The 18,952-nt window shown below is 44.6% G+C and overlaps 1 protein-coding gene across 5 annotated transcripts in view; it reads left to right on the top strand.

Annotated features, from left to right (window-relative positions):
* Positions 1-18,952, top strand: part of PHF14 (PHD finger protein 14) — a 368,482-nt gene that overhangs the window by 99,118 nt on the left and 250,412 nt on the right. For all 5 annotated transcript variants that reach the window (XR_012244357.1, XR_012244356.1, XR_012244358.1 and 2 more), the window contains 2 exons: positions 16,741-16,844; positions 17,050-17,181. Coding sequence is in view for 2 of the 5 variants with exons in the window: in XM_073629538.1 (XP_073485639.1) it covers positions 16,741-16,844; positions 17,050-17,181 (236 nt within the window). In the remaining 3 variants the exon portion in view is untranslated. The remainder of the gene's footprint in view (positions 1-16,740; positions 16,845-17,049; positions 17,182-18,952) is intronic.

The following is an 18,952-nucleotide window of genomic DNA, read 5'->3' as shown; positions in this document are numbered from 1 at the left end:
CCTTATCATGTGCCTCCAATCTATTTTGTAGTCTGGCTGTCATTTTCTCCATTAGCTCTATGTCTTATTCTGGTATAGAGTTCTGTTTGGGTAGGCGGGGCCTGTCTTTTCCAGTGGAGGGCTACCAGACATCTCGCTAATGTAAGAACGTGGCCAAGTAATTTCCCGGAGTGTCGAGGTATTCGTAATCCAGACACTCCAAGAAGAAATAATTTCGGGACTCTAGGAACCTGCACGCCCAACAGTCGATTCAGCAATAATTGCGTTTCTGTCCAGAAGGGAACTATTTTGGGACATGACCAGAGGGCTTCTTTCTAAAGCAGCCTTTCTCAACCTTATTACCCCAGGGGAACCCTTAAAATTATTTTCAGGTCTCGGGGAAACCCTCATTAAACCCATTCATTGGGGGTCAGTGGGAACACCCTTACTTTTGGTGGAATGCCCTTTTTTACAGTGGTGGCAAGAATGCCCCTTTTACAGAGAGCTATAAAGATCATTGGTGTCATACCACTGGCTCCTCCAAGTGGCATTGGCTCCATGTAGGCACCATCAAACGGGAGGTAAATCAGCCACAGCTCAAGAATCCCGTAGCCACCTCCTGGAGGAACCCTGGTTGAGAATGGCTGTTCTATGGTAAGTATTTCATAACCCTTTTGACATACCTTGAACATTTGTGTATTTAACGTGTTCATCATTCATTTCTTCATTTATATTCACTATTCCTTTAGGCTACATTCACACCTGAGTGTTGCGTTTTCAAGCGTTTTTGGAGCAGAATTGCAAATTTTTTCAGCGTTTTGTCAGGGGTTTTGTTAGTTTTTCAACTAAACGGTGTTGAGTGCTGCTGAAAAAGGGAAAGAGAGATGCTTTTTAAACTGAAACTGCTCAAAAAACCCCTGGGAAAAAACTCATATTTCAGGCATTTCCTTTTGAAGTCTATGGGGACAAAGCGCTAAATTCTGCCTGAAAAGTAGCTCATGTACTTTTTGGAGCAACTGGCGTTTTGCTACAAGCGACAGAACGCTCAGATGTGAACAGAGGATATTGGAATGAATGGGATTTTGCTTGTTGAGCATTTTTGAGCTTTGAGTTACAAGCTACAAAACGCTCAAGTGTGAACGGGGCCTTAGTGATTTTCTATATAAGTTTCTCTATTCATGGTTTATGGCTTTTATCACATATCGCGCTGCACTGTTTCTTTGTATACTTCTTATTTCACAACATGTTTACAGGAAAGGTCTCAGAATACTTAAATGAAGAAGAAAAAAAAGCAATCTTCTTCCGTACAGTCTTGCAACTTTCTTTGACTCGCTGACCGCTTCAGCAGCTTGCCATCTATTTTTCCGGTCCCTGTGGCAGCGAACACATTATCAGTATTGCATAAATAGTAATTTGTTAGCGGTTACTCTCAGCGGTTAAGTGTTACGCAGAAAAAAAGCCTTTCTTCGACTTGTTTGATTTTTCTCCAAAAAAAGGAGTCTTGACTCGAAGGCATTCTGACATCTCCCCGTTCAGCCTTGATTTAATCAACCAGTGTGAAATTCCATTGGCCATGCCAAGCTGGCTGCATCTATCTTGGCTACAGGTCCTTTCCTTCCAGGATGGCTTTTCTGATAATTACAGTCACCGACAAGAGTGCTTTGCATCCATCAACAGAGAAGAGAGAAAGCTGCGAGCCAGAGTTACCACAACTGTGCTAAAATAGCACTATTTATCATTAGAAGAGGTCTTGCTATGTATTTTTTTTTCTTTCTTTAGTATGCCAGTATTTGGAAAATTGTGATCCTGTATTGTGGATGCAGAAGGCAAAAGGACTGGTCACCAGTATTGCCTGTAGGCTCCATACAGCTGACCTTTTCTCCATTACTCACTTAGGCCCCTTTCACACTTATACGACTTCAAAGTCGTGCGATTTTACAGCGATTTCGCGGCCGCGATTTTGCCGCAATTTGCCGCGATTTTACTGAAATTTGGGAGCAGTACTACTTTGTACGACTTTGCCACATTTTTGGCATTAACAAATGAAAACATACAGTAGTTGGTATGAATCATAAGGGGGATCTCCACGCCAAGTTTTAAATAAAAAAACTGGCGTGGGTTCCCCCCCAGGGGCATACCAGGCCCTTAGGTCTGGTATGGATTGTAAGGGGAACCCCCTACGCCGAAAAAATGGCGTGGGGGTCCCCCCAAAATCCATACCAGACCCTTATCCGAGCATGCAGCCCGGCCGGTCAGGAATGGGGGTGGGGACGAGCTAGCGCCCCCCCTGCCTGGACTGTACCAGGCCGCATGCCCTCAACATGGGGGGTGGGTGCTTTGGGGCATGGGGGGGCCCCTACCCATTCACCTAGGGAAAAAAGCGTAAATAAAAAACACAGTACACAGGTTTTTAAGTAATTTATTAGGCAGCTCCGGGGTCTTCTTCCGACTTCGGGGGTCCTCTTCCGACTTCGGGGGTCTCTCCGTCGTCTTCTCCCGGTGTCCGCATCTTCTGCTGGCTCCACCGCTATCTTCTGCTGCTCTTTTGACAGTGGTGGCCCGGACTTTTGGATCGTCTTCTTCCCTCTTCTCTTCCAGAGATGTTGACACAACGCTCTCTCCAGCTGCAATGGTCTCTGAACGCTCTGCAACTGACTTATATAGGCGGTGACCCCGCCCCCTTATGCCGTCACAGTCCCTGGGCATGCTGGGACTGTGATGTTTTAGGAGGCGTGGTCACTGGGTGATGACCACGCCCCCTTATGACGGCACAGTCCCAGCATGCCCCAGGACAGTGACCTCATAAGGGGGCGGGGTCACCGCCTATATAAGTCCATTGCGGAGCGTTCAGAGACCATTCCAGCTGGAGAGAGCATCGTGTCAACATCTCTGGAAGAAAAGAAGAAGGCAGAAGTCCGGACCACCGCTAGCAATTGAGCTGCAGAAGATAGCGGAGGAGCCGGCAGAAGATCAGGACACCGGGAGGAGACGCCGGAGAGACCCCCGAAGTCAGAAGAGGACCCCAGAAGTCGGAAGAAGATCCCGGAGCTGCCTAATAAATTATTTTAAAAACCTGTGTACTGTGTTTTTTATTGATGCTTTTTTCCCTAGGTGAATGGGTAGGAGTATCATGTACCCCATACTCATTCACATAGGGTGGGGGGCCAGGATCTGGGGGCTCCCTTATTAAAGGGGGCTCCCGGATTCCGATAAGCCCCCCGCCCGCAGACCCCGACAACCAATGGCCAGGGTTGTCGGGAAGAGGCCCTTGTCCTCATCAACAATGGGGACAAGGTGCTTTGGGGAGGGGTGGCCGGCAGGGTGCCCCCCATGCCCTAAAGCTCCCACCCCCCCCATGTTGAGGGCATGCGGCCTGGTACGGTCCAGGAGGGGGGGCGTGCTCGGATAAGGGTCTGGTATGGATTTTGGGGGGGACCCCACGCCGATTTTTCGGCGTATGGGGTTCCCCTTAGATCCATACCAGACCCAAGGGCCTGGTATGCCCCTGGGGGGGGAACCCACGCTGTTTTTTTCATTTAAAACTTGGCGCGGCGTTCCCCCTCTGGATTCATACCAGACAGCTGTCAGCACTGCCTGTCGCTCATCGGGAAAGGAAAAAAAAGTTTTCCTTTCCCGATCAGCGAGCCAGGCTTGTGCTTACAAAGTCGTACTGAAGTCGTGTCTATATTATTCAGGCACGATTTGCATGCTACTTCAGGGTTTAACATTGAGGTCTATGGAGTACAACTCGCATAGAAGTTGGACCAAAGTAGTGCAGGGACTACTTTCAAGTCGGCACGACTTAAAGTCGTGCCAATATGAATGGTAGTCATTGCAAATCATGGAGAATGACTTGTCATACGATTTTGTAGTACAAAATCGTGGGACAAGTCGTATAAGTGTGAAAGGGGCCTTAACATTTCTTGTTCTGCACTGTATCTCTGTGGAAGTTGCCATCTTGGCAGAGGCAGGGCTTTGCTTACTGATGGTAGTGCTGTCCACCTGACTTGTTGGAGGGTGTTGGGGTAATGATCAAGAAGCAGGAGGAGAGTCGAAGGAATCACAGAATGGATAAAACAGAAGCAGGGAATTCCTTGCACTACATGTCTTCAGCTACAGCCTCCTCTCCAGGAGAACAGTGAGCAGCACATACATATAGCTGTATGGCTCAAGGGACAGGAACTGTACTATTCTTTTTCAGGAAGCATTCAGGCAACAGGTAGATTTTTAATGGTGCTGCTTAGACACTATTAAAAATTCAAGCACTCCTAGCCCCCTCCCTCCTGCCCGCACTCCTAGCCCCCTCCCTCCTGCCAGCACTCCTAGCCCTCTCCCTCCTGCCCGCACTCCTAGCCCCCTCCCTCCTGCCTGTACTCCTAGCCCCCTCTCTCCTGCCCGCACTCCTAGCCCCCTCCCTTTTGCCCACACTCCTAGCCCTCTCCCTCCTGTCAGGTGCTCCCATAGCAAGCAGGCTTGTTCCCAAGACGCTGCTCTGCATGTCCATTCACACACAGAGCTGCGGCTCGGGCTCACCCCCTCTCTCTTCCCTCATTGGCTCACTGCCTGTTGTCTCAGCCAATGAGAAGGGAGAGTCCCCGGAGAGCCGAGGCTCTCGTGCACAGTGCTGGATCACAGTGGGGCTGAGGTAAGTATTGGGGGAGCTGCCTTACAGAGAAGGTTATTTACCTTCATGCATAGAATGCATGAAGGTAACAAAAAAACTTGAGCCTTTAGAACCACTTTAAAGGCGCTATATAAAACAACGTTTATTATTACATTACATTACAGGGTGCAAAGGAGGAGCATGACTTTCTGAAGAGTCCAAATTTGCATAGGATGCTTTAGTTTTACCTTTGGTTGTGTTCATTTTGAAGCACACCCATCATTTGTATGCAACACATGTAGTTTTGGGTATTTGTGAAAACCTGTTTCAATCCATCCTATATTTATTTTTTCTAGCATGTTTACTCTGTCTAAATCCATATGTGGCTGTGCGTTTTCCTCTCTGTTTATTTTTGGCATTCAATCTCTCTTCTTAAACACGAGCAACGATGATGCCAAAATATGATCTGATGGTGGGCAGTACCCACTGTCATGGACAGATGCACACTTTGTAGTTACAGCAGTTTGAGATGAGGGATGCCCGCAGAAGAACATGTGCAAGTAATGGTGTATTGTTGTCAAGCTCTCTGGTTCTTTGTCCCTGACAATAGCCAGTGAGAAGGGTCAGTATGCTTCATGCTGTGGATACTTATCACAGAAGCAGAGAACCTGGACAACCTGAGAAATGTAAAGAGCACTATGTATGTAAATATGTATTGGCCTTAGATTTAGAGATTATTATGAATGCTGCTGCCAGGCTCATCCACCTTACTTACTGCTCAACGTCTGCTACCCCTCTCTGCCAATCCCTCACCTGGTTTCCGCTCACCAATCAAATGAAGTTCAAAATGCTAACAGCTACTTACAAAGCCATCCACAACTATGTCCCCAGCTACATCGCTAACCTTGTCTCAAAATACCAAACAAACTGTTTTCCTTCGTTCCTCCCAAGACCTCCTGCTCTCTCTATTTCTCATCACCTCTTCCCATGCTCACCTCCAGGACTTCTGTTGAGCCTCTCCCATCCTCTGGAACTCCCTACCCCAATCTGTTCGACTATCTCCTACTCTGTTTTTGGACGATCCCTGAAAACTTTTCTCTTTAGAGAAGCCTATTCTGCCCCCACCTAACAATTGTACTTTTATTTTCTCCATCAGCTCATCCCTCACAGTTTTTACCTTTTGTATCACTTGAACCTCCCTCCTAGAGTGTAAACTCTAACAAGCAGGGCCCTCTGATTCCTCCTGTATTAAATTGTGTTTATTGTACTGTCTGTCCTTGTGTTGTAAAGCGATACGCACACTGTTGGCGCTCCAGTGCCTTGCAAAATTATTCATACCCCTTGACATTTTCCACATTTTGTCATGTTACAACCAAAAACATAAATAATTGTGAAGTGGAAGGAAATTGATAAATGGTTTTTAATTTTTTTTTACAAATATCTGAAAAGTGTGGCATGCATTTGTATTCAGTCAATACTTTGTAGAACCACCTTTTCGCTGCAATTACAGCTGCAAGTCTTTTTGGGGATATCGCTACCAGCTTTGCACATCTTTTTTGCAAAAAATCTCAAACTCCGTCAAATTGGATGGAGAGCATCTGTCAACAGCAAATTTCAAGTCTTGCCTCAGATTCTCAATGTGATTCAGGTCTGGACATTGACTGGGCCATTCTAACACATGAATATGCTTTTATCGAAACCATTCCATTGTAGCTCTGGCTGTATGCTTAGGGCCGTTGTCCTAAAGGTGAACCTCCGCCCCAGTCTCAAGTCTTTTGCAGCGTCTAACAGGTTCCATCTTCCCTGTTCCTGCTAAAGAAAACCATCCCCACAACATGATGCTGCCACCACCATGTTTCACGGTGGGGATGGTGTGTTCAGGGTGATGTGCAGTGTTTGTTCTCTGCCACACATAGCGTTTTCCTTTTAGGCCAAAAGGTTAAATTTTGGTCTCATCTGACCAGAGCACCTTCTTCCACATGTTTGCTGTGTCCTCCACATGGCTTCTCACAAACTGCAAACAGGACTTCTTATGGCTTTCTTTCAACCATTGCTTTCTTTCATTCTTAGATTAAGGACAGATTTGTGGAGCGCACGACTAATAGTTGTCCTGTGGACAGATTCTCCCACCTGAGCTGTGGATCTCTGCAGCTCCTCCAGAGTTACCATGGACCTCTTGGCTGCTTCTCTGATTAATGGTTTCCTTGCCTGGCCTGTCAGTTTAGGTGGACGGCCATGTCTTGGTAGGTTTGCAGTTGTGCCATACTCTTCCCATTTTCAGATAATGGATTGAACAGAGCTCTGTGAGATGTTTGAAGCTTGGGATATTTTTTTTATAACCTAACCCTGCTTTATACTTCTCTACAACTTTATCCCTGACCTGCCAGGTGTGTTCCTTGGCCTTTGCGATGCTGTTTGTTCACTACGGTTCTCTAACAAACCACTGAGGGCTTCACAGAACAGCTGTATTTATACTGAGATTAAATTACAGACAGGTGGACTCTATTTACTAATTAGATGACTTCTGAAGGCAATTTGTTCCACTAGATTTTAGCTAGGGGTATCAGAGTAAAGGGGGCTGAATAAAAATGCACCCCACACTTTTCAGATACTTATTTGTAAAAAATTTGGAAAACCATTTAACATTTTCCTCCCACTTCACAATTATGTGCCACTTTGTGTTGGTCTATCACACAAAATCCCAATAAAATACATTTACATTTTTGGTTGTAACATGACAAAATGTGGAAAATTTAATGGGGCATGAATACTTTTTCAAGGCACTGTATATCCTGTATAATAATAATTTGTGAGTGCTATTAACACAGTTTTTTTTTTTTTAAAGTTGCTAAAGACACCTTTCCTCTCTCTAATTTAGTAACTTTTTCCTCAACAAGATCTATCCGAGTGAGTGGCTGTAAGTCAGCATGGTGGTGGTAACATCACATCATTGTGTAGATCTTGCACTGGTCATCCGGCCAAGTTGAAGACCAAGATTAGTGTAGCCAGCTAACAGGACATTTTGGTCTCTATGAAAACCAAGAAACCTCTGAGCAGGACAGTGACCCAAAACAAAGTTTAAAACTTTAAACAGAGTTTTAAACAAAGAGCCATAATTATCCAATAACCAACAAAAAAGCCCAGACTCCAATCACATTGAGAATCTGTGGCAAAACTTGAAAATTGCAGTTCATCAGCTTTTACCTGAATAACCTGACCAAGCTGGAGAAGTTTTCCGGAAAAGAGTGATGAAAAGGGATGTGCAAAGCTGGCATCCCAGCAATAGTTTTGGATGAAGGTGGTTTTGTCAAGTATTTGAATCAACAAATTATCTTTTTTTTTTTTGGATTAACATAAGCAAGTATAAAATATTTTGTTTCAATCGAGGTAAAACACACAACCAAATCCATGTTTTAAAATTACAAAGTGTGGAAAAGTATACACACACATATGTAATTTTACACAATGTATGCATGTATTCATACAGGTAAAATACACATGTGTACATGTGTCTGCGCACAGCTACCAGCAGCATTGGTAGTGATTTGCACAGCTTGCATGACATTGTTTTTTCCAGTTGGCTGAGCAGATGCCAGCCCAGGGGGCCCCTGAGAAATGACTTTGATAGATGGCTGCTGTCGGAGAAGCTAGCATACAGCAGATTAGTGGAAGCCCAAAGAGAATCTCGGCTGCTTTGTAGAGAGTTTGGTCCAATAAGATAATTTTTCTAATTAACCTATGGAGCACTGATGTAGCGAGGATGGAGAGGAGAGAGGGAGAGAGAAAGGCTTTGGCTCTTTTTTCTGAGCCATGTTAGAGGGGTTTTTTTTTTTTGTCTGTTCATGGACAGAATTAAAATTTTTACAGCTTTTCTGAAAAAAAGAAAATATTAATTTAAAGGGAAACTTGTGTAATTTGACTGGATGCACATTTTGAGTTGATGCAATATATGACAAGACGTAGACTTTTTCTGTTCCATATTTTGATTATCGTACATATTTTCACATGCTTCTTTTAGGGCCCATTGACACAATTGTGGTGTATTTTTCTGCATGTTAGTGATTGTAAATGATCTTGTGAAAATAAGTGCAGTGCTAAAAAAAAAAAAATTATAAATGCATATAAATCACAAATATATATATAAAGTCCATAGAAAAAAAAACAAACAAGTAAGAGGGTGTATGAAACAGTCCACCACAAGTGTGTATAGTAATAAAAATCCAGTAATGTGCTATATCCTCTTATATAATTCTTCCTTTCACCAATATAGACAGCTTACACTTCACCCGAGCACCACTTAGTGTATATGAGTCCACCAGATAGGGGGACTACCTACAACGGGTAGTCAGGACACGCTTTATTTGTGATCAATGCTGGAGCATCATGAACTCTCCACAGAACCCATGTGCTAGTGTTTTATTTCTGGTAGCGCACCACACTTCCGTTGGCAAGGTGCATTAGGGTGGCATTCAGAATGAATGGCACCACATTGCACCAACGCATGTACTGTGTGTTACCACAACTCCATAGTGCAAATAGGCCCTTAGTGGTCATCTCTATATCAGGGATTGTGATAGGCTTCATTACTTAACCTGATCTGGCATGTAAGTAGTGCTCGAGAGTGCTACACCTTTGTTGCCTGAAAATGCCTGTGTTCGTTTTAAGATTGATCCTTTTGCCCCTATGGTGGGTTTTGAACCCTAGATCCCAGGCTCTACATGAGGTCTCTACATTGCCTGTCATTCAGGTATCAAATGCTAGAACGTTTGTGAGCAGTAGAGGCCCTGGCATTTGGCTGTTTAATAATTGAATTGGATGCAATGTTTAAGAATCAAAAAAATCAAAATGTTTAAAAATCAAAAGTCTAAAAATCAAAGCGCCACACTAAAATTTCCCAAGTCAACCTCCAGGACAACTTACATGAGAGAGGGGCTCCTCCCACCGGGAAACACATCGACTTCTCTGTTAAAAAAAAAAAACCCCAGCATACTCTCAGGTCCTCAGTTCTATGTCTTTCCTCTGGCCAGATAGGACACATCATCCATTTATTATTTTTTTCTATCAGGCCGTCATGCTTGGAGCAGGGGCCTCCTGAGTGCGGTCATCTTTCATAAGGGAGGGGTCTTTGTGTATGACTTCCACACAGGCTCTCCAGAACCTTTTGGATCGCTTTTAAAAAATGTTTTATGCTTTTTTTTGGCTCCTTGTGGAGTGATCTCTCCAAGCAAGCAGTCCGAGTGGCTCACTCGGGGGAGATGAGGTTGCTGCCTGTGACCGGGGCCTATTACCCAGAGCTGGCAGGTGTGCACTGCATGGCGGTGGTCCTCGTCCAGAGTAGATGTTGGCAACGATGTGTCCGGCATCCCCAGGCTTCCTCGGGTAGTGGAATGGCGTCACTTCTGGCATGCTTGCGGACAAATATTTTTTTAGGTAGCCCCAACCAGCTGCTGAATGTGACCATGTCCTCTGTAGGTTCACACCCTGATGAAGGGGGAGCTGTGTGATCTCCTAAACGTGTTGGGTCATTCATTCAGTATAAGTTTGGAATAAAACCCCAATTTTGTAGACTCTGAAACTTCAGTGTGGTGCTTGAATTTTTAGACTCTAAACATTGCATTCACTTCCCGAGGTTCCTGTGACAGTTCCTTGGGGTATGGAAGCAGCCCACATATTGGTTGCCCCAGTGGCTCACTACTAGTACAGCTGTGAAACAGTTAGTTTTAAACACAAAAGCTCTTCACCTAAGGTTCCAGTACCAGTAATCCACCACTCCAAGTAATGATTGGGTTGGGTCTTAGCATCATGAGCTGGAGGACTTAATCTCTACTTGGTACCATGTACATATAAGGCCTAAAGTCCAAGGAAACTCCAGAGGGACCTAAAGATTAATTTGAATACTAACACAGTTAGTATTCAAAAGTTGAAGTTATCCCAAAAGTTGCACTTTAGCACTGTTCTTGGCATATGCATGTTCCATGTCCACGTTGCACCAGTTAGCGAAAGAAGAATGGGCAGAATAGCTCTCAAAACAAGCCACAGCATCCCTCATTTTTCTGTCTGGACAGGTTCCTTCTAAGGAAGACTACATCCAAATCTCTCCTCCATTTTTCGAGATCCCTTTGCTGAAAATTTTTTTTTTAAATCTCTGCCGTCTGATGGGCTTGTGCAAGCTTTACATTTTTTTTGTAATTATATTTTCTCCCTAGTGTTTCTGTAACTGTTAAAGGACAACTGTAGTTTTATACTAAAATCCTCACCTTTACCCCTTCTGAAAATACCTGCACTGATACCCCTCCACCCCAGCTTTTTTTTTTTACTTCTGTATCTGCGCTGCCTCCTGTGTAAAGTTGTCTTCTCCTTGGCTAAAAAATTCCATCATGATGCCGCCCTACCAGTGCACTGTTCATAGACTTGTAAGGGACTGCCCTGTCAACGGGTGCTGCTTCCCGGGATGTCTGTGAGGGACCACTATACATACGGTACAGACTGTGACCCATAGTGTTTCTTTGTTTGCCGCTCACCTGATATGTGGTATACATGTGGATTCCTCTGCATCTGCAACTGGGAGTGCTGGCAGGGGATGAAGCCCATCCTGGCTCCTAGCTGTAGCTCAAGGAAGAGAAAGGAGGTGACCCCCAATATCGCACATCTGTGTGATCCTATATTGGTGAGAAGAGTGGCAACCTCAGCCTGGACTCCAACCAGGCCGTGTCACCAACGCCTTTCACTCCACCCCCGGAGCTTATGCATACGGTACAGGTTAGATTGGGGGGAACAGGAGAGGTTTTGTATAAAACTACAGTTGCCTTCTATGTTAGATGGGGAAAGTGGTGGTATTCCTGTTCCAAAAAAATGAAAAAGAGAACAAAAAAAATAATAAAAAAAATATATATATATTTATATATATACATAAATATCACATTTAAAGTGTGTTCCATTATTCCATTTTTGTTCATATATTGGTGTCTTCGTTCAGCACGATAGAAGTCATTACAAGCCAGACAGCTTCTCATTCCAGTTGGGAGTGTCCAGTGGTGCTTCCAGCCTGGTCAGAAGCCGTGCAATTTATTTCCAGCACTTGTTTTTCAGAACATCTGTGATCTGAAATAGCACATTCTGGGGGTGGTTGGTGACCTGATTCAGGCGAGGATTGCTTTTAGTTTAGTTATTTTTTTATGCTTGTAATTTACTGACCATTAAATGAAAATTCTCTCTACTTCCCTTTCCTGTTATTAACTCCTCAAGTTCACAATATTTATGGTTACGTTTTTCTTAAAGTGGTTGTAAACCTCAGACAGGAAATATGAACAAAGCATATCCCTCTATAGTGCATTATTGACTCAATCCAAAGCACTTAGTGTCATTTCTGTCTGCTGCCTTGTTTCTCTGTTGTCCATCTGACTCGCTTCTGACACGTTTTCCTGACACCAAGAGAAAAAAGGTGACTGGGGAGGGACCTCCAGCACGCAGCCTCTTATTGACAGCCTTAGCTCTGTTCCTATGCGCTGTGTGAAGGGAGATTTGTGCCTTCCCTCCAATCAGCTCTCAGACCTCTCCTCGCTGAGCTCTGCAGTGTAACCTCAGCTCTCCGCCCCCTGCTTTATGGAAGCTCAGACCAGCTTTAAAAATTCTGGACATTGAACGGTTGTAGAGAAGAGAAAACTGAAGATAAACGGGTACAACTAATGTAGGAGGATTTATTTCATCTTTGTATCACCTGAGGCCAGTCACTTCACTGGGTCTATGTCACTTTAAAGTATATGTTAGGGCAAAAAAAAAAAAAAAAAACATATTTAATGTATTATTGCAATATATGCACAATTCCCCAAGTTGTCACCCTGCAAGTACAGAATAATACTTGTTGATCTTCCAGCATACAGGTATTCTGTGGAGGAAATGGTGTCAGCCCTGCCCTGTTGTTTTATGTTAAACTAGTGAAGTCACCCCTCACTTTATATCCACATGCTAGCTTCTAATTGTTTTGTAGTCCAAGAAAAGATCTGGGAGGGCTAAATAGACTTGGTGTGCATCAGACACAATCTACAGCTAATATTTTTTTTAACAGATTTAACAAAAAATCGTATATTTAACAGACCAGAAAGGTACAATAAAAAATTGTTGTTGGGGTTTACGTACACTTTAAAGTGATTGTAAACCTACGGTTTTATTTTTTTTTTAAGGTAACATACATATGATTACCTGCTCTGTGCAATGGTTTTGTTCAGAGCAGAGCCGATCCTCCTCTTCTTGTCCCCCGCCGGCGCTCCTGGCTCCTCCCCCTGCCGATTTCCCCCATAGCAACCTGCTCTCTCCCGAGCTGCCTTTGTGTGTCCATTGATCCCTCCTCACTGGCAGTGATTGACAGCAGTAGGAGCCAATGGCTCCTGCTCCTGTCTCTGAGCCTATGAAGAGGGAGAGAGCTGCTGCTCTTGTGTTCAGCTCTGGATCGGGATCAGGCTCATGGGGGGGGGGGGGGGGCTGAAAGGAGAGCAGAACCCAGCAGGTTTTTTTATTTTATTTTAATGCATAGAATGCATTCTAGCTTTACAACCACTTTAAATAAAATATCTAATATACCATCTGTATGATTTATCTGTCTACAGATAAAAAAAAAAAACAAAACAATTTAGGACTTTTGGATTAATGATAAGTAATGATACAGTGATTCACAATCGCTTTGAAAGAGTATCTTTGTGGTTCCCTTGTTCTAAAACCCATACAAAGGCTCAAGACTTTCCGCCCAGCGACGCCTCAAAAAAATGGCAGCCATTTCTGGGATATTGGAGTTGCTTCTCTGGATTTGTTTTATAGGGTACTATAAGGGTTTATTTTCACAAACTGTAAATGGACTCGGGCACTCAGGAGGAGGAGTTCTAGATGATGATAGTCCCAGCCCACCCAAATATGTTGCAAGTTTGGAATGTTTTAAGTTGAACCTTCCCACTGACTAGACTGATCTAAAATTACCATTGTTTGATTGGACTTGTGGGAAGCCGCTGTTGAAGCTGAACTTAAAGCCCGGCTCTGGGCAACTAAAAAAAAAAAAAAAATCCCTTGCAATGGGGCTATGCCTGCTCTGCAAGGATTAGTTGCTTATTTTGGTCTAAGGGAACAAAAAAGATGCCGCAAAGGCCTTGTATTCCAGCACTTTGAAAGCAGGAACCCCCCCCCCCCAATCCCACAATCTTGTTTTACTGGTCCCTTTATACCTGTTCTGGGGAATATGGCTCTGTGCTAGTAGAGGAGGAGTAGAGACCCTAAGGTCCCTTTCACAACAGCAGACTGATCGGGTCTGCCTGCCACCCATTGATCTCTGGGGGGCGGATCCGCTAACATCCACCGGCATCCAATCCACTAAAAATGGACAGATGGGAATACGTTCGCCATCCGTCCGGTGGATTGGATGACAATTGGGAATCAGCAAAGCAGGCGGATTCACTCTGTCTACCTTTTACTCCTACCTCCCCCCCCCCACTTAAGCTCTCTCCTCCCACTTTTTCCCCTCCTTTTCCTCTCTCCCTCCCCTCCTTACCCTTCCCCCCTTTCCCCTCCTCTCCCTCCCCCCCTTTCCCCTCCTTTCCCTACCCCCCCTTCCCCCTCCTTTACCCCCCTTCCCCCCCCCTTTCCCCTCCTTTCCCTCCCCCTCTATTTCCCCTAATTTCCCTCTCTCCCTCCCCTCCTTTCCCTCTGCACCCCCTTCCCCTCTTTTCCCCCTTTCCTTCTTTTCCCTCTCTCTCTCCCCCTCCCCCTTTCCCTCTCTCTCTCCCCCTCCCCCTTTCCCTCTCTCTCTCCCCCTTTCCCTCTCTCTCTCCCCCTCCCCCTTTCCTCTCTCCCTCCCCCTTTCCTCTCTCCCTCCCCCCTTTCCTCTCTCCCTCCCCCCTTTCCTCTCTCCCTCCCCCTTTCCTCTCTCCCTGCCCCCTTTCCTCCCTTACTTCCCCTCTGCCTCCCCCTTCCCTTTCCCCCTCTCCCCCCCTTCCCCCCCCCTTCCCTCTCCCCTTTACCTCTCATTCTCCCTCCTTTCCCTCTTTCCCTCTGTCTCCCCCCCCTTTTCCCTCTGTCTCCCCCCCCTTTTCCCTCTGTCTCCCCCCCCCCTTTTCCCTCTGTCTCCCCCCCCCTTTTCCCTCTGTCTCCCCCCCCCTTTTCCCTCTGTCTCCCCCCCCTTTTCCCTCTGTCTCCCCCCTTTTCCCTCTGTCCCCCCCCCCTTTTCCCTCTGTCTCCGCCCCTTTTCCCTCTGTACACCCCCCCCCTTTTCCCTCTGTCTCCTATACCCCCCTTTTCCCTCTGTCTCCTATACCCCCCCCCCTGTTTTTTTCTCTCTTTTTCTTGCGTTTTCTCTCCTTTGTATCTATTATGTTACTCTCTGTTAAGAGAAATTTTGTACGGTCAGAATGGTAGAGACTCAATTGCCTGGTATAACTGATGTTTCAGGACATGGAATATGACTTTTGTGCCTTGTGTTCTCATTCATGATGGGACTTATGTTGCAAATTTTTTTATGGAATATGCGAAAATGTTCAAATTGTACAAACATTTTTTAAATAAAGAATTAAAAAAGAAGAGATGATTTACTTACTGGATCCTCCACTCCTCCACTATATCAGCCCTTCCAAAGCCTCCACTCCTCGCTCCAATAGTCTAGGTTCTTGACGTCATCAAGACCAAAACAAGATCTATAGCCCTGCGTTGGACGTGACGATGCTGAGTCCCCCACCAGAGCGCCATCCGCCAGGGGAGTGGAGGATCAACTAAGTATAGCGGTTTCTCCCCTCCTCTAGACAAACCGAACACGTGCATTCCCATTGTAAGGGGGGTAATTTAAAATTTTACGAAAGTTGGGCTTTAAAATGAACTTGTGGCTAGACTATGGATTCTCAATTTTATATGTGTTTTTAAGAAGCAGTAAATGAACAATTTCAATGCTACTGATGTGAACTTCGAGAGCCAATTTCTCCACAATGCCTGCAGCTACAGAAGTTAGTAAAAACTTGTTTCAAAGCTTATTTACAGCTTATGAAGAATATCCTCATTCTGTTCTCTGATTTTTTTTAAGTTAGTTAATGGATAAGACCATGTTTCCCCTATAGGAGGCAGTGCCTTTGGTTGGAAAAAACTGTAGTTTGAACTCATCGAATTGAATGGTGGCGGTGATGTTTACATTTTCTGACATTGTGTTGCTCTCATTGGTGTGAGTAGTGTAATCTGAGAGGAGGACGAGGCAGGATCTGTGTCAGCCCAGCTTGTAGTGAATATTGGCCCACCCAGGTCATACCCTGCCCTTCTTGCTTTTGGAGCATCTTGCCCACCCCTAGTGAACTGACTCTTTTTATAGCAGTAGGAAATGGATGACAGTCCATAAAGGCAGTCATATAATATACACAACTCAAAATAGAAGTCCAAACATAAATAAAGCAAAGTAGGTGCATACATGTCCATCTGGGGACATCAAGCAAGGCCAGGGCATCCTGCAGAGGCATATATAAGGATATTCATAAGAATCTGAAATTGGTTACATAGTTACATAGTTACATAGTAGGTGAGGTTGAAAAAAGACACACGTCCATCAAGTCCAACCTATGTGTGTGATTATGTATCAGTATTACATTACATATCCCTGCATGTTGCGGTCATTCAGGTGATTATCTAATAGTTTCTTGAAGCTATCAATGCTCCCCGCTGAGACCACCGCCTGTGGAAGGGAATTCCACATCCTTACCGCTCTTACAGTAAAGAACCCTCTACGTAGTTTAAGGTTAAACCTCTTTTCTTCTAATTGTAATGAGTGGCCACGAGTCTTATTAAACTCTCTTCTGCAAAAAAGTTTTATCTCTATTGTGGGGTCACCAGTACAGTATTTGTAAATTGAAATCATATCCCCTCTCAAGCGTCTCTTCTCCAGAGAGAATAAGTTCAACGCTCGCAACCTTTCCTCATAACTAAGATCCTCCAGACCCTTTATTAGCTTTGTTGCCCTTCTGTGACACGTTTTTAGTTTTCACTTTTTACAGCAACATATTTGGGAAAAGTGCACTTATAATGCACTTTTTTTTTTAACCAAAAAGTTGTATAGACCAGACAATGCACTTGCTAGTGTGGGTTTTATCATACCTTGTCATTTAATTTTTTAGTATTAAAAATATCTTCTGTTTCTCATATTGCAGAAAGTGAACGTTCCAACAATTCTTCGGTCACCGAAGGAAAGAAAACCCAGTAAACGGGATGGAGGGACACACAAGACACTACCATTGCCCGCGGTTCTCTACAGGTAATTGTTATCCATATTTTGATTAGCATTGCAATTTAGTTTCCCCCCTAGAAAAGATTGGTAATGTTTTAAATCAGAGTGCCACTGCAGCGCTTTGCTTGTCCGGCTTCGTGTTAATTTGTTTTTCAGCCAGAGGGCAAGTAAATCCTGCTTCCTGATTGATGCGCTATGTGCGCTTTCTTGTCTCATTTTTTTTTTCATGTAGTTGTGGAATATGCAAGAAGAATTATGACCAGCACCTACTGCTCTTGTGTGATACCTGCAAGCTGCATTACCATTTGGGCTGCCTGGACCCTCCACTGACCAGGATGCCTAAGAAGACGAAGAACAGTTACTGGTAAGTATACATGGGAAGGCTGGGAGTTCTGCTTTTTTTTTTTTGATCTTCAACTAATAAATGGCTTTATTAGAAGAGAAGTACAGCCAAAGCTGGTTTGGAAGTGCTTTTCCTATGGATCACAGAAGTGTGCAGTTCGTTCTGCACTCCTGTGACCCGTTTTAGCAGACGGGGCTGAAGCCCGCTGTCGGCTGATGTCACCGAGGCGGTTCAAGATCGTGTCAATGAAGTCGGGATCCACCCACATGCCTGGACTGGCACACGGCTTAGCCTCTCAGCGAGCCACTGAGAGGCTGAGTCGGCCACTCCTGCCCTCTTCACAGCCCAACGCTCCAGTGAGCGCAAAGGGGGGGGGGGGGCGAAGCAGAGAGCAGTGACTGACCGTCACCAGCTTTCTGCTCAGGGAGCTGTGAGTACCGAGCGATCAGTGGTGTTTGATTGCTCATTTCTCAGTGTTGGAGCCAGCAGGGGACAGATGCAGCATTGGACCAATGCTGCATTTACCTAGGTAAGTATGATTCTTTAAAAGAGAAGTTTTTCTTTTTTTTAAAATAGAAAGAATAACTGTAGTAGTGGCTTAAGTCAAGGCAAATTTGCTTTGAATCTAGGAGCCAGGTAAAAAAAGAGCCAGTTATTTGTAACTAACAAAGTTCATGGGTAGAACATGTAACATATTCCTGAAGGTGAACTTCTCTTTTAACCCTTTCGCTGCCAGTGCCGTTTTAGCGGCTTTTTTTTTTTTCTGCACACGTTAAAAAATTATTTTAGGCCTGAAGATTACATAAAACCGCCAAAACATATATTTTCTGAAAGCAAGCACCCTACAGAATAAAATAGTGGTAGTCACACGATATTACTGCAAAGGTAGACACTAAAACACAAAATTTCAGTAGAAAACACATTAAAGTTAATTTTAGAGGGCACAAAAAATTCAAATTGTTGGTAAAATTAAAAAGCTGAGATCCCGCCAAGTAGATGCCCAACATGTCTAACCTTAAATTTGCGTGTGCCAATGAAATGGCGATAAACTTCAGTACGCTATATTTTCCAAAGGCGACGCTTTAAAGGCTGTAGGTCATCAGTTTAGGGTTATGGAGGAGGTCTAGTGCTAGAATTATTGCTCTCACTCCAGCGTGTGCGGTGATGTGTATCGTAATCAATGCATTGAGGTGTAGGAGCACCGACACATGCATTTATAATTGTACATGCGTATATGTGGGGGTGGGGCCTCCATTTTTTTTGGGTGGGGGGGATTAAATGTGCTTAGGTGTAATTTAAAATTTGTACAAATAAATATTATTTTTCTTCAACTTTTTTTTTTTTTCATTACATAGGGGACAAAGAGTCCCCTATGGAATGATTGTTTAGTGACAGGTTGTCTTTAATGAGACATCCAGGGTCTGTGCTCCACTGAATGTAATATAATGCACATTGCACTGCATTACATTCTTTCCCGGCCTTGATGGCTGGGAAACTGTCAATGGGGTCATACATGTCACTTCCAGGTCAACAACAAGATGTGTGTCCGCTCTCCTCCCTCCCCTCATCCCAGCAGCACCACCTATGCCGTTCCGGGGCCCACAGATGGGCAAGCGGAACCAGGATACGTAGCAAGGGGAAGCATTGGAGTGGCAGCCCAAGTGCCAGGACGCAATTTCTTGTTGCCAGGTGACCTGACGCCTGAGATTTGTCGAGCCAGCCTTATATCATCGTTTCCTGCTCCCAAGGAAGAAAGTTCAGAAAAAACAGCACTGATAGAGCAGGGGCCAGC

The sequence above is a fragment of the Aquarana catesbeiana genome, linkage group LG05, assembly GCF_042186555.1.
Source record: "Aquarana catesbeiana isolate 2022-GZ linkage group LG05, ASM4218655v1, whole genome shotgun sequence".
NCBI classification, from domain to species: Eukaryota; Metazoa; Chordata; class Amphibia; order Anura; family Ranidae; genus Aquarana; species Aquarana catesbeiana.
The sequence above is the reverse complement of the archived record's forward strand: the minus strand, read 5'-3'. Positions and strand labels throughout refer to the sequence as shown.